This window comes from Pituophis catenifer, unplaced genomic scaffold, assembly GCF_029215685.1.
Source record: "Pituophis catenifer annectens isolate HBS135680 unplaced genomic scaffold, rPitCat1.0.hap2 SCAF_3, whole genome shotgun sequence".
Taxonomy (NCBI): Eukaryota; Metazoa; Chordata; class Lepidosauria; order Squamata; family Colubridae; genus Pituophis; species Pituophis catenifer.
The window spans coordinates 44,378,004-44,394,944 of record NW_027256883.1 but is presented as its reverse complement, the minus strand read 5'-3'; the positions used below and the strand labels follow the sequence as shown (position 1 = coordinate 44,394,944).

General features: G+C 36.8%; 1 protein-coding gene across 1 annotated transcript in view; it reads left to right on the top strand.

The window, feature by feature from the left end:
* The window catches only part of SPIDR (scaffold protein involved in DNA repair), a 168,534-nt gene that overhangs the window by 59,267 nt on the left and 92,326 nt on the right, over positions 1 to 16,941 (top strand). Inside the window, exon 8 of the mRNA XM_070942313.1 lies at positions 7,743 to 7,962. Within this exon, the coding sequence (XP_070798414.1) occupies positions 7,743 to 7,962 (220 nt within the window). The remainder of the gene's footprint in view (positions 1 to 7,742; positions 7,963 to 16,941) is intronic.

Below are 16,941 nucleotides of genomic sequence, written 5' to 3'. Positions count from 1 at the left end.
ATTTTAGTGTACACTGCATTGTGGAGCTCTAGAAAACCATGCCCACATATTTAAAAGATTTCACTTCATCAATATGCTGGCCATTTATCCTCCCAAGTATGCCGTTTAGGTGCATTTTGGGATATATAATATTAACTTTTCCCCATAAGCAGTAGATAGATGGATAAATGAAAAAGTTCAGTTAACAACACTAATGTTTTTCCCACCTGATGACGCCTATTGCAGTAGTGAAATATCATAGATATCAAAAACTATCCTGATCTTCATGAGTCAGTTTTTCTCTTTGTTATAGAGTTTGGCTGGTCCATACAGTATTTTACTGACTAAGGACAGCAGTTTTTTCATTTGTAGTTGGCTTCTTTGCTAAAGATGGAGATAAGGATTGCTTGGTCTGTAAACATGGTATTATTGTCTTGCTTCCAGTGGAGAAATCCAAATTTTTTTACTACTGGTTCTGTGGGCATGGCTTGGTGGGTATGGTGTGGCTTGGTGGGCGTGGCAGAGGAAGGATACTGCAAAATCCCCATTCCCTCCCCACTCCTGAGGGAAGGATATTGCAAAATCTCCATTCCCACCCATTCCAGAGGAAGGATACTGCAACATCTTCATTCCTACCCCCTCTAGGTGAAGGACACTGCAAAATCCCCACTCCTGGGAGAAGGATATTGCAAAATCTCCATTCCCACTCCACTCTGGGGCCAGCCAGAGGTAGCATTTGCCAGTTCTCCGAACTACTCAAAATTTCCCCTACCGGTTCTCCGAACTGCTCAAAGTTTCCGCTACTGGTTTTCCAGAACCTGCTGGATATCACTCCTGCTTGCTTCCATGTGCTTGGTATTTGTTCTGAAGTACAGAACAATTAAATTAGGAAATGCAGTTGTCATAAAGGTCATCTTGTGACTTCAGTACTTCTGCTATGACCTCATCACATCCATCAGCTTTGTTTTACTTAAATAGTTGTGACCTCTGATCACCTTATTTTTTTTTTCATTGTTGGAAAAAAAGTATACTTTGTCTCTTTCTCTGTAAGGCACATACAAACACATTTGTTAATTAGAAGCCTTTACAATAGCCAAGAAATTTGTTTAAAAGAAGCTAGAAAATATGTATCAATATCTTTGTCTTAAACCATAGACTTCCAAATAGGATTATATGCCTGTAGTTTTTTCTCACATTTGCCTATCTTATTTGAGGAAAGTAAAGTGCTATTTAAGTAAAAGTAAACATTTTTCAAGTCTAAGCTTTTATGATTAGGCTTAAAGTAGCACTTACTTAAGTTTGTACAATGTGTGTACACTCCCCTTTTTTCTCTGTGGACTGAGTCATTGGTTTTATGTTTAAAAAGCTTCTCCTGCCAGATGTCTTCTGATTTAGTTGGTACACCTGTGCACAAGTATCTGTAACCTCCTTCAACAGAAAATAAGAACAATGAAAGAATGTTGTTATATAATTGATAATAAGCTTTGCAGACTTAACAGGATTATATTTTTTGGAAAGAAACCATCCTAAATGTTCAGCATAGAAAAGTTCTCCTAAAGAACAATTTCTATAGGGAAGATAATTTAAGAAGTCCCCCCCCTTTCTTTTTTTCCTGCTGGGCTTTTCTTGGGACTTTCCCAAATACTGACCAAATTTTGGTCATCTAGCTTTCCCAGAGGTTCCTTCATACTCCCAGGGAAAGAAGTGTATGTAGAAGAACAGAAAAAATAAGATAGACAATAACATTATGGCATTTAAAATCACATACTTTCACAAATGCAACATTCGTTGTTTCGGTTTGATACACATTTCTTTCTGTGTTCTTGTGGAAATGGAATAATATTAAACCTAGCAAAGTTTTTTTTTAAAGGAAAAGGAAAAGAAAAACAAAATCAGAAATGAGGGAGAAATCCATAGAGAAATGAAGAGAGATAAAAATGATGAGTGAACAAGGAAACAAATCAGAAAATTGGAGAAAAACAAAACCACCAGATAAAGATTATATGAAGGCCTCATTGAAATGAACAGTGGTTTTGATGGACTCGCTGTCAATGATATGGGAATGTCCTATCTTTTAATTTTAAAAATCCATTTCTTTGACTATAAGAAGGCCTTCAGTTATATCAGTCATTCAAGTTATAATGCCTTTTGAAAATGGGAATTCCAGAATATCTCATTATCCTCATACACATCTGCCATTCTCTGGAACTCTAAGATATTTACTTATAGCATTCACTGAATAAATTATATATATATATATATATATATATATATATATATATATATATATATATATATATATATATATATACACATACATACATTGATCATGGGCAGTGAGCATTCCATTCATTGAACATGGACAGTATGTAAGGATATGGCTTTTTTTTTTTTTTGACCAAGATCTAAATCTGTTCTGAAGAAGCCAACAGCACAATTAGTCATGTCAAGTCATGTTCATTGTCGCATATTGTATTGTCTGGAAGTGATTTGATGAATTTCAAGTCGCATTATAAAATTAGTTGTTAACACTGTAATTCCTGTTTTGCTTGAATGATAGAATTTAACTGAAATTAACTGAAATTATTTCAAATGGTAAGTGGCATTGCAGTTATTTATACTGTGTCATTTTTAGAGATATGACTCTGAGATTAAGTAACATGAGAAACAAAAGAATTGTACATTTGTTATATTGGGGAACAACATTCAATTGTTTAAAAGCAGATTATATATTTTTGATTGGATTTTTTAAATAATTACTAGATAATTTGCTTTATTAAAAACTTGAAGTGAATGAATAAATGAATTGTAGTTCAAACTAAAATATCCACATATAAATACATTTTGTCAGAATTCAGGTATGTAATCTGGCTGAAAGAATATCCATAATATTATCTGTAGGATAACTCTGGTTATACAGGTAGTCCTCGATTTACAACAGTTCATTTAGTGACTCTTCAAAGTTAAAACAGCACTGAAAAAAGTGACTTATGACCATTTTTCACACTTATGATCATTCCCCATGGTCACATGATCAAAATTCAGATGCTTGGCAAGTGACTCATTTATAATGATTGCACTGTCCCTGGAGCCATGTGATCATTTTTGTAACCTCCTGGCAAGCAAAGTCAATGGAGAAGCCAAATTCACTTAACAACCATGTTACTAAGTTAACAACCTCAGTAATTCACACAACTGTGACAAGAAAGGTTGTAAAATGGACAAAACTCACTTAACAAATGTTTCACTTAGCAAGAGAAATCTTGGGCTTCAGAGGAAAGATTTCTGATGCTTCCTTTTTGTGTATTTGGAGAAATTGAAGATCAAAGAGATTGAGCTTCTTGCAGAAGAGGACCAGCAAATCAGTGCCATATTCATCTACTTTATGTTACAGAACTATAATGACCCACCCTGAACCCAATATGGGCTCTGAATGTCATTTTCAGAGTGAAAGACAGACCTTCAAAATGCTTGCCAAGATTAGAAGCCAAGAATTTGTCATCACTCAGATCATTTGATTGAATAATCAGAGCATGAGGAACTAGAGGGTAAGCTGTTCAGAATCCTCAGTTGCTCTCTAGAACCTTCAGTTGCTAGAACAAGGAAACATCTGATAGATTACATCAGTTGAAATGTCCTTCCTTCCTCCCTCCCTCCCTCCCTCCCTCCTCTTACATTGATTCTCACCTCAAAATCTAACAGAATCCAGAACAAAATCTCATTCAGCAGTATAACAGAACTAGCTCTGAACTATTCAAATGGGGCCAAAACAATATACAGTATGTGTCTATAAAATACAACATATAATGAGAGGAGAAAATTCCATCCATTTCTTTTCATTAGAAAGAGCAATGTCTTGTATTTGAGCTTAAATACCACTTTTCGAAAGGCAGCAGTTCCTTATAAAACACCCTCTATTAGTTAAGTTCTCTAGTTCCCAATTATGGAGGCTACTTTGCCTTTCTCAGTTGTTTCTGTTATGAATGCACATAGTTTCTTGATTGCAAGAGCCTTGGCTCATAGTTATTAAAAAAAAAAAAACCAAGATGACAGTAGCTGGCCATCTTTTCTGGCTGCTTTTGATACCACAACAATTTCTCATTAGAGCATATGTCAACTTCTCAGAGGATATAATGTTATTGCTGCAGTTATTTGGCAATAGCATGTCCTTCCTCAGAGAAGCAAAGGCAGATGCTCACTTCCTGCATTGGAAAGGAAAAATAAATGCTATCACCATATGGATGATATAAAACTACTAGCAAACATAGTAAAATGAGGGAGAAGGGGCAGAGTTAAGAGATCTATTTTGGATTCTTCTTTTATAGCAGATTGGTGAAATATGTATGAGAGTTTCTAAGCCAAATATGATCAAGTACAACAAACTTTTCTGAATGGATCGGATTCATACCAATTTGCTAATGGAAATGACAACTTTAGTTAGTATTCCTAGGTTTCTCCATGCAAATTAGCTTTGTGTATGTTTTTTTGCTTCAATCTTTTGTCTGCTTGATATGGCTGGCACCGTGGTACTTACAAGAGCTCTTTGATGTGTTGATTGTGAGGTACTGATTGGATGTTGTGCTGATTATAGTCATTTTTCTGATTTTAATGCTGCTTTTTATTGATTTTTATATGTTTGTGGTTTGGGTATTGTTTTAATTGCTGTGAGCTGCTAAGTGTCATTGATAGGAGATAAGAAGCTATCCAAAAATATGAATAAATTGAATAAATAAATAGAGCTAAATTGGATTATTTGACTGTACCTTGTCTGCATTCACCTGTTCATTACACTGTTTTCACCTGTCTTATCATCTAGATTTTGAGGATAAGACCTAAGGAATGGGAATATACATAGGAGAGAATGTTAGAATAGCTAAATGCAGCCTGAACCTGACATATATTCAAAATCAAGCAACTGGACTTTAATTTAGAATGGTCTGCCTTTGTATGTGCATACACACACATGCATACACATGCCCAAGCATACGGTACTTTTCCGGAAAGGTATGGCTTTAAATGTAAGCTGCCTCTGAGAAGGTAGAAACTAGACTTGCAACTGCCAGTAAAATTGAGTTTGGGTATAATTAATGTATGGATTTCTAAAAAAAAATGTCTAGATGCTAAAAATTACTTGTCCCCCGTTTGCTATAATCTATTTTCCATAACTAATTAATTCTACCATTCAGTGCTATTCAACCAGAGGAGGAGGAGTGGACTGGACTGGACTCAATTCTAGAAATGGAGAAAACTTACTTCAAATCTAGTCATACAAACTGCCCTGTTTATCTTTTACTAGATATTTGAAGATTGCTGATTCTTGTTTCTTGGAGTGTATACAAACCACAGAATTAGTGTTATTTTCAACTCAAAACAAAAACAGGAAATTAGGTTTAACTGAAACCTAAAACAGGAATCTTATGGGATATGTAAGGGAAGGCTGAAGATGTCTTACCATCTCTCGCTTTGTCTTCCATGTGGGTTGCAGGTTAACCTACCAATCTCTCCAGAGCCCTTTAAAAATGCCTTCAAGTCAGTCGTTTGTTGTTGTTTTTTTAAACGTTGACAACAAGTGTTTGCAGTTTCCCTGGCAGCATTTTCAAAAGGGATTTGCCATTATCTCTTTCCTGAGACTGAGATAGAGTAACTGACCCAAGATCATCAGCTGGTTTCATGCCTAACGCAGGACTAAAACTTAGAGTCTCCCGGTTTCTAGCCTGATGCCTTAACCACTACACCAAAATGTTAATCTCCATTTACTTGCTGCAAATGGCTCTATTTTTTTCTTCAATCACTCCTGCCTGGAACATGTTTTGCAGCTATGCCTAGTTCAAATATATGTGCTGACACAGGCCACCTGAAATTGGCTGGCTTTTGTACATAATATTTTGCACAGCATTGCTTATTTTTTAAAATATAAGTTTAGACTTATTTTCAAATGTTTTTTTATCTAGTGCTAAAAACAATTTAAGGGCTCAAATAAGCATATATGTATCCATGAAATAAACAGTATGACAGGTATTTACATTCATTTTTCAAGTTAGTTCTTGGTACTTCACTTACTTAACTTCTTTAAATTGAAATCAGTTGTGGGGCTAATTGGAATTCTACCACTAATGAAATCAGTAATAAAGATTTATATGCATATGTATTTCATTCATGCTTTACTTTTGATCCAAGAGCTCAAAGGTAACATAAATGTTCTCAATTTCCTCATTTTCTCCTCACAGCAAATTTGTAAAGGTGGTGGTGGTGGTGGTGGTGGTGGTGGGTGTGTGTGTGTGTGAGAGAGGGAGAGAGAGAGATGGGGACAGAGAGGGAGAGAGAGAGAGTCATTCAATAAATTATGTAGATGAGTGCAGACTGACTTTGTCTATATACACCAAGAAGGAATAAGACTTATAAAAGAAAAGCAATACAGGAAAGGCAGGAATTGCTGTTTCTGTTTTGGACTCTTCTACTATGCCAGGCCTTGGCTTCGACACATTATGCCTGGTGAGCTTTTAGCAGAGACGTTGCTCTGCCCATTTTGAATTTTTTGCAATACAAGAAAGATACAACAATCAGATTAGAAATGAGTAAGTAATATCGGGTGGATTTTCAAATTTTAGATAGAGCTTTCTTCTATTCCATAGTGATATATTTCTAGGTTTTATAACAAATTTCTTCCTCCACATTTGACATGTAACTTTTTTTTATTCTAGGCAAGTATTTGAAAAGATTTGCCTTCCAGGGAAGAACTTAGCCTTGTGAGTTCCATGTAGAACCTAACTGATAGGGCAGCTGCAGTTTCAGGAACAGGTTTTCTTTGATGTTGTGCTTTAAGCCCCTTCTTGGCTGTACTTTCTAGTTACTTAGAAATCCTGGTACACCATATTCAAACATCACAGAAGATCTTTTCCAATGCTTTAATATTTCAAAGTGTCAAATGTGTTTTTTGTTTTTCCTTTGCTGGACAGCTTTTTAAAATAAATATCTTCATTATGTTTCATACACAAATATTAAAATACAATCTAATATAAGGGGGGAAGGGAGGGGAATAACAGGATACAGCTTTTAAATAAGAGTAAACACATAAATTTTGCTGTCCACAGAAGCTGTAGTCTGTTCTTCATATGATCAAGCAACTCACTAAAGTTGGCATTTATACTGGTAAAAATGATTTTGCTATCATTCTTCAATAGTTCATGAGATATTGACAATGGATAAAATTATAGTGACACACTAGCTTCCCCTTGCTTTGGGATTTTATTGCACGATTTATGCAGTATTTTCTTTATTAGAAAATTTTCTTTCTACTAACATGACTAAGGATAACTTAAGTTTTCAGATGCTAACTTTTTTCATAAGTGAGATTATGAGGCCTGTCGATTTAGTCTCGGTCTTTTGAGAAGTGTTGTTTTGATAGAAATACAGGAAATTGCCTCATAACTGCAAAAACTACTAGCCTATGAGAATCTCTAGCACATGTTTTTCATGCCAGTTTCTAACAAGCCAAATAATTGGAAATGTTTGGATAGCATTGTCTTAAATATAATTCCATTTTGTTATGACATTATTTAATGTTTAAGTTTATTAAAAAAACACTTAAGAATAAATTGTTCTGTAACAGATACAAAGTTTTGTTTTCCTGAAGATCTGTGCAATTAAAAGAAGTCCATACAAACTCATTTCTGATTTCTTATTTGTAGCTGAGAAGTTTTAGAAAATTTTCTTTTCATATGTTTTCATCAATTCTTAATTGTGTTTTATTCCTTAACTTCTAGGTGGCAAACCTGGTGTATTAATTGTGAAGATCTTAGAAATGCATGAAGAATGCACTCTTTGCATAGCTATCTGTCATCAACTGGGCCAAATTTGTGCTGATGGTTCTATCATAAAAGAAATTGTTGAAATTCAGCCAAGACTTAAAGTTCTTTTTGCAAAAGAAACAACAGCTCATTTGAAGGCAGTACCACAGGACGTCATATATATTCATCCTCCTTGGTAAGTACATAAAACATTCTCAACCAGTCATACCCTCAACCAATCATATCATAGCCAGTTTGGTCTAGTGATTAAGGCACCAGACTAGAAAGCAAGAGACTGTGAGTTCAAGTTCTGCCTTGGTCATGAAAGCCAACTGAGTGACCTTGGGTCAGTCATTCTCTCTCTGCCCAATTCACCTCACAGGGTTGTTGTTGTGAGAAAAATAGGAATATGTGTTGGATATGTTTGCCACGTTATTTGTAAAAAAAAAAAAAAAGGTGGGATATAAGATAAATAAAAATACCTAAGTGCTCCTTTAGCAGTAGCTCTCTTTTAGAAGAGACCCAAATTTAAGTTAAGTTTTATTTATTTTTTTATTCTAGTAATAATGTAGTTGCCTTTGTTGTCTATTTCTTATGTTCCTGCATTTCGCTAAATGCTAAAATATAGGAATGATTCAACTATTAACATATTTAATTTGCATTTGATTAAATGCATATAAGAGATTCCAGTAGAAAAAGAGCTTTACTATTATAGTGTTTTTGCTGATAATCATGCAGGATTAATGCTGTATGCTAAAGACATTTATTCTTCATCCCATTTTACTCTGGTATGAGATGAACAGTACCTTGTTTTCCCCAAAAAAGGGAGGGGGAAGTTCCAAACAAAAGAAATCAAAGAAATTTTGTTACCATTGTTTTTATAGAGCCCTTTGATATCATCTGTGCATTTTGAAAAGTTATAGATATTTAAGCAGACAGTACAGATAAAAAAAATAAACATCCAAATCCCTACCATCAAAAAGAAAGTAAGTCCTTTTTACATTCCTGCTTTGAAGATTTTGTAGAAACAGAAAAAGTAAAAAGCTCTGATAAGGGAAAGACACTGAGCCACCCTACAATAAAATTCAACAAAATTCAAAGTCAGTTACGGCAGAAGCACTGCTGGAAAAAAGATGTAATTGGACAATCTGTAGATGTTTACCCCTTCAAAGAACTGGAGATAATAAACTATTTTATATGGGAAAAAAATGGAACAGCTTGCTTAGCTTCTGCCTAATATCATCATTCAAAATAAGATTTGACGTCCAAAGGTCTTATTTTAAAGCAGTTGTTTTTCTTCTACTTGAATTGGGAGCAATAAGCAAATTAGTCTTTTATCAAATTCTTTCATGTTATTGTAGCACATGCTTGATAATCAAATCTTTAGAAATTTGGAATTTTAGAATTTTTTTTGAAGCAAAGCCATTTCCTAACTTTTTAAAGCTTTTTTAACCATAATATTGGTTTAAATGTTCATGTGACTTTATATATAGTATGATTTGTGCTTCATACCCCTTTCAGTATGGATTCAATCAATCAATCAGTCAATCACAATAGAGCTGGAAGGGTCCTTGGAGGTCTTCTAGTGACTAGTCCAACCCCCTGGTCAAGCAGGAGACCCTATACCATTTCAGATAGGTAGTTGTCCAATCTTTCCTTAGAAACCTCCAATGATGAGGCACATACAACTTTTGAAGGCAAGCTGTTCCACTGGTTAATTGTCCTAACTATTAAGAAGTTTCTCCGTAATTGTAAGTTGCTTCGCTCCTTGATTAGTTTCCATCCATTGTTTCTTGTCTTGCCTTCTGGTGCTTTGGAAAATAAGTTGACCCCCTCTTCTTTGTGGTAGTTCCTCAAATACTGGAATACTATTGTCATGTCACCTCTAGTCCTTCTGTTCTCTAGACTGGCCAAACCCCACATTTAATAATGAAGTAGTAGAGCTAAAATCTAGCCCTATTAAAATATAAAATAATAAACACTTTTAATTAATTTGGCCAAGGGTAAATGTATAAATAATTATTGACTTTTAATTTCCCACAGCTATGAATGATTATCTTCTACCTGTAATAATTCTTCATTTAAAAAGTCAAGTTTTCTATTCACAATGAATGTAATAATAAATGAAAACAGTTTTGGAGAGAAATGGGTTTAGAATAGATGCTAACTACAGAGAAAATAACATGACATTTTTATTAAAGGCAATATATTTTGGAACAAACTAGAAGAATCCCTCAGAGACTAGTTTGGGGCATTTGTTTTAAATTATCAGTAAATTTGGGGAGGAAATAAGGAATTAGCTGATTGCATTTGCTACTAATAATATGCTGATGTGTTTTAATTCAGCTCAAAATCCATGTTAAATGGAATATTCTCCTAAATTGAAATAACAGATATTAATGAAATTGTATACAGCAGTAAAAGAAATATGTCATACATTTGTGGCCTGTAAATATGAAGTTAAATTGCTGACTAGGAGCTGCCCAGAGCTTGATATAGATCCATGATGGTGAACCTATGGCATGCGTGCCACAGTGGCACGCATAGCCATATCAGTGGGCACGCCAGCTCAGCTCTGGGGCGCATGTGTGCGCTGGCCAGCTGATTTTTGGGCCTTCTGGGCCCACCAGAAGTAGGGAAACAGGCTGTTTCCTGCCTCCGGAGGGCCGGAGGGGGGGCATGGGGAAGGCTTGTTTTTTTTTCTTACCTGGCTCCAGATCCTCTCTATGAGTCTAGGGAGGGCGAAAACAGCCTTTTTCACTCCCTCGGAGGCCCTCCAAAGGCCTGAAAGGGCCCATTTTCCAACTCCCAGTGGGACAGCAAAAAACGTCACTTCCTGTCCCACCGGGAATTGGAAAATGGGCCCTTTCAGGCCTTTGAGGGAGTGGGAAAGGCTCTTTTCACCCTTCCCAGATGCATAGAGAGGATCTGGAGCCAGGTAAGAAAGAAAAACGGGCCTACCGGGCCATCGCGTGCCAGGAGCGGAGGGGGGGAAGGGGAGGTTGCCCGTGCATGTGCAGGGCAGGGCACACAGAATTAAGGGTGTGGGCACGCGCAAACCACCACCACCACCCCCTCCTGGAACGCGATGGCAAAAAGGTTAGCCATCACTGATATAGATGGATCGCTATATAAATTTTAATGAATAGGTCAGATTTAAGATTCTTGGATTAGGTAAGAAGATTATTGGGGAAATAGTCAGATGCAAGGAACCAAAACTCTACGAATAGGCCAAAACACTGATCACTGATCAATTATATTACAAGAATCTCCCTAGACTGTCTCTATTTCTTTGGGAACCAACGGACAAGGTTTTCCAGTCTGGTCTATGATGCTTCCTTCTCCAGAGTGATTCCATCCTGGCATTCCTTTTGACTCCCATCTCCCATTCAGCCTGTGTTTCTACCACAGGAATGGAGATTTTATTGCCTTTATGCTGAGTGTACTAAAAGGCAGCCCTATTAGACAATTTATTATCAAAATAAATTAACTGTTCATTTTCTTCTATAAGTATTCCTTAACGTACAACCACAATTGCTCTCTACATGGAGCTTCCCTTGGGATGCACCCGGAGACTCCAGTTGGTCCAGAATGCGGCCACACGGGGGATTATGGGAGCGACGGGGTGCTCCCATGTGACCTCTCCTGCGCGAGCTGCACTGGCTTCCAGTGGTCTTCTGGGTGCGCTTCAAGGTGTTGGTGACCACTTTAAAGTGCTCCATGGCTTAGGGCCGGGGTATCTACGAGACTACCTTCTGCCGCCAATAGCCTCCCACCAGCCAGTTCGCTCGCACAGAAAGGGCCTCCTCAGGATGCCGTCGGCCAGACAATGTCGGCTGGCGACCCCCAGGGGGAGAGCCTTCTCTGTGGCGGCACCTGCCCTCTGGAACGACCTACCCCCAGAGATACGCATGATACCAGACCTCTGGACTTTTCGTCGGGCCCTAAAAACACATCTATTTTATCTAGCCGGGCTGGCTTGATCCCATCCTTTCGGTTTTAATTTGAAATTGGTTTTAACTGGGTTGTTTTAAATTGAGGGCCGAAATTATTTAATGTCTTTTAAACTGTTTTTTAAATTTTTTATGTTATGTTTTATCTCGGCTGTTCACCGCCCTGAGTCCTGTTGGAGAAGGGCGGTATAAAAATCAAATCAAATAAATAAATAAATAAACCACAATTAGACCCAGAATCTCAGTTGTTGAGCAAATTGGTCATTAAGTAAGATGTCATGTGATTGCTTTGCTTAATGACTATAAAGCCTGCTTACCTAATTGTGGTTGTTAAACAATTGCACAAGTCATTAAGCAGAGCGTGGAGGTGCCTTGAGTTGGGGGAGGTCCTGGGAGACCTGGGCACAGCAGCATGCAAAAACGTGCTTTGGGCTAGGAGGCATTGACAGGCTCCAGAACCTTCTGGCATGCACAAGGCTGCTGCAGCCCTGGATGGCTTTGGCCTGCTTCCCACATAGCTATGCCCAGATTCCCTCAACTAATTCGAGGGTGTATCAGTGCACCTGAACCCTCCATGGCCCTAGAGGCTTTTAGCCTGCTCCCCACCCAGCTATATGTGGAAGCCTTTGGCCAGCTCTAGGGCCTAGCAGTTCACAACTTACCTTTCTGTTTTTCTGTAGTTTCTGATAGATGCACCCAGGCAGAGTGAGGCATTGCCTTTCTACAAAGGCTGCCTTCTGCCAGTCTGCAAGTGGGGGCTCTTCTTGCCATCCTTAAGGAGGCTCCTTTTTAAGAATTACATAATTTTGGGGTGCTTGGCAACCAGTTATAAATACAGAGAGGTTGCCAAGCACCCAAAATACAGTAATTTGACTGCAGGGGGAGTGGTGTGATATTTTAGGATGGTTGAAAATGTTTTGCAGGCCATAGAGCATCGATCATTGTAACTATGAACGGTTGTTAAATGATCAGTTGTAAGTCAAGGATTATGTGTAAACGCTCCTTACCCAATTGACACAAGACCTTTGAACATTTTTAAATACAGTAACATTTTTTCTTAAAGAAAATAATTGATAAAATATATTATGGTTGGCTTATGGGGCCTGACCTTTGTACATCTCATGTAAGACACAGAAAAGATCACAGTGGAATTTGACTTACATTTAGCCTTTTATATTTGGGATAATATATACCTATAGGAAGTCCAAGGTTTATTAACTAAAACCCCAGTAAAATACTGTTTGCTTGATATATATATATATGGAAAATAATAAATTTATACACAACTTCAATGAAGTTGATCTTCAATCAGTTTACTGTCCCAGTGTGTATCTATAATCAAATATTTGCATGAAGATATCTGAATAATTCTAAACTTTTTAGTAGCTGTTATGCAAGTGGAATGATATGATGATGGAATGATTTTATTTGTTGCCTTTGCTACCATCATAATACCAGATCAGTCAGTCTCCATTAATAGTCAATGGAAATGCTTGTGCACAAATACAAAAACACTGTCCCAATTGATCACTGTGTTTATTTTATTTGTCATCTTTCTATAATAATTAAAAAACAATTATTGCTATGTACATGCAAAAACAATTGCATGTTCATAGGAATAAAGAAATATCTGAAGAATATGTAATATCTGGATAAAAGCAGTCCCTATAAGTCTAGAAATAAAACAAATTTATCAAATAAATTGAAACAAAATAAACTTTGAAGGTAGCAGATTTTGCTAAATTGATTCCAACAATTTCTGTCTTTGGCTTTTGAGTAGGCAAGGGATATTAGCATTAGAACATATAATAATAAAAAGGGTTGCAATTTGTTTGAAAATACAATAAATTACAGCAACAAATTTAACATCAGAATCCTATTATACTCTAGTCTTAGAAGTACACATCTGCTTTTATTTTAGGTTTAAAAATGTCCACTTACCAAACAAATTAGATTAAAGAAATCTGCAAATAAAATGGTTGCTTGCTTCAATAAAATGGTTGAATTTATTTCTCTGTTAACATTCTTTGGTAGAGTTAATCTAATATTAGTTTAGTTTCTAATATAGAAATATCTCTGAATTATTTTTAATCAATGTTGAAAAGTTTACATTGATAAAATATTTATCTGCTTAGTAGCTACTTGCCCATAAAATTTAGGTTTAAATATTTATTCATCTGAATGTTAACTTTGTACTAAACAACATATGGAAAGAAAAATCATAACCAGGTAATAGGTATTATAGTTGTCTGACTTCAGTAGTCATTGAATGCGTTAGGAAAAGAAATGTTTGGAGGATAAATTAAGTGTTGCGATCAGTGCTGTGGAGTCGGAGTCGGAGTCGGAGTCGAGGAGTCGGAGTCGGAGGAAATTTTGGGTACCTGGAGTCGGCAAACAATGCACCGACTCCGACTCCGACTCCTACTAAATTTAGATTGGAATTTTAAAAAAAGCAAGTTTAAATGTCCCAATTCACAAAAAGTTATAATTAATGACTTCTCTACTGTAAGAATAAAGACCAATGCATGCAGTGCCTCACGTAACCGCAAAATGAACACGTTAAGTGACCGTGAAGAAGCATGCTTTTCATGTGCTTCACTATAAGGCACGCAACGCACAATTAGGAGTGGCAATACTTATACTTTCCATAGTGTTGTGTTCTGCTGTTACAGGGAACGCAGCGCCCATGGGTAACCTAGCCTCTCACTGATAAGGGATTAAGTAAATATGTTTTTTGCAGGACTAGAGACACTTGCATAAGTGAAGGGAATGGAGGGTCAATAGTTCAAGACTGAAGCTGTAAACCATTTATTGCCAATAAATAGTGGTGGGCGAGGGGCGGGCGACCCAGCAATTTAACAAATGGTTCGGTGGTTTTTTTGTAATTTTATTGGCCCACGGAGCTTCAGCATAGGCTAATTAGCCCTTGATTAGATCAGCTCCCGACCCCCAGCTGATTTGCTCTGAGCTGTTTTGCTCAGTGCTCTTTTGCTTGCTTGGAAAGACTGCAGATTTTTCCCCCCCTAGCTATACTGAAAAACGAAAGAGAAAGTAAAGCAGGCTGTTGGTTTTGCATGTTAGAAAATTAGGCAGGCAGATTTCTTTTCTTTTTCCTCACCAAAAAAGGTAGGTGCAAACAACGGGAAATTTAGGGAAAAAAGGAGATTTTAAAACACAAAAGAAAAAAAGCTCTATTTAACTAGGGAATTGTAATAATTGAGATACTATTAATTGTATATTGTGTTGAAAGCAGAAATGGTTAAGTTGTGGTTTGGAGGAATATATGGGGGAAATTATTTGGTTTATTATTATTGGTAAATATAATTAATTGATTTGTAAGAAATTGGATTGCATGTTTATGAGCACTTTGCATTATCAAGTGATGGAAAACATTACGTGTGCCAATGTATTAGAAAAGATGATGATGGTGAAAAACAATGTGATGCAAAAATTAGCAGTTTCAGTGGGCCTGATAAAAATGCACCTACAAGAGCATCAAATTTGAAAAGACACTTACAGCGTTTTCATCCCAAAGTGTTAGAAGCCGTGAATGAGAAAGATAGCAATGAAAACATTGCATCTACTTCTGTGACAAAAAACGTTCAGAAATCTACTGGAGAACAATCACAGATAAGAAAATTCTTTATATCTGACAAAGTTACCATAAGGATGACACCAGAAAAATTCAAACACCACATTATTGAAATGGTAGTAAAGAATAGTGTACCACTATCCTTCTTTTCACAGACAGCCTTTTTAGGCCTAAATGGAGAAATGGCAAAAAAACTTGGTGTTTCTCTGGAAAGAGAAAGTATAAGGAAACTTATAATTGAGGAGGCCAAATGTAAAAAGGAAGAACTACAGAAAGTTATGAAAGGACGTTTTGTCTTCCTTAAAATGGATGCATGCACACGTCACAGAGTCAATTATTTCGCTATTAATGTTAGATTTGTGGATGAAAATAACAAAACAATAACACGGACCCTCGGAGTAAAGGACACTCAGGCACATCACACCAGTGATTACCTTCAGAAGTTAGTGGAGGGTGTTCTAGAAGATTTTGAAATTAAAAAGGAACAGATTTTATGTGTTGTGACAGATAACGCTTCTAACATGTTGAGCACAATTGAGAAGATGAAGGCAGATGAAGAAGGTATCAAACAGATATTAGACTTAGAGGAAGACAGCTCTGCAAGTATTAGAGAAAGTTTAGAAACTGAAGAGAATGCTGACATTTTTTTAGACAACTTTGTTGAAGAAGCATTGAAGCTTGCTACTATTCATCATATGCGATGTGCTGTTCATACACTGCAACTTGCCATAAGAGATGGATTAAAAGATCGCCATGCAGCTACATTAATTGGCAAATTACGACAAGTAACTGTTGCAGCCAGGGCCCCAAAAACAGATGCAATTTTGAAAAGACGTGCAGGAAAAGGAGCCATTTTGGATCAAACAACTCGCTGGGGAAGCACTTATTTAATGGTGAAGCGTTTACTTGAACTTAAAGACTTCATAGAAGAAATGGACAATGAAAATCTTGCATTAACTGCAAGCCAGTGGACACAAACAAAAGAGCTGGAGAACCTTCTTTCTCACCCCTTCACTGTCACCAAGAGGTTGCAATGTGATGATCTAACCCCGGGTAAATTCCTCTTGGAATGGAAGAGCCTGTTATATCGCCTGAACAAAAATGGAGGGTTAATAGCTGAGGGCATTGCATCTTCAATGATGAAAAGAGAGAGTCTTTTGCTGGAAAATGAAATCTTGTTAGCGGCTATTTATGTCGACCCAATGAGCCGACTTTTATTGAACAGTAAACAGATTGCTACTGGGAAAAAGGCCCTCTATGATGTAGCAGTTCGCATGAAGGGATTACGACCTGAAATACCTCCACAGGAGGATGGAGTTCTTTTAAGCAATAGTGGTAACTCAGAATCATCTTCTTCAAACGAAGAATTAGACTTTGATTCCTTCTTAGACAAAATGGAAGTTGCTAAAGGAAAGCGACGTCGCATAAGCGTTACAGAACCAGTAAATGTCCAAATAAAAAAATTCCAACAGGAGTTTTATAAAGCACTAAAAGAAGTTGAAAAGTATGATCGCTCATCAAAACTTACTGTTGAAGAAGCCATCCTTGTTTATCCAGAGATCGTTAGTGATGTGGCCAGAATAGTTACTGCAATGCCACCCACCCAAGTCAGTGTCGAAAGATTATTTTC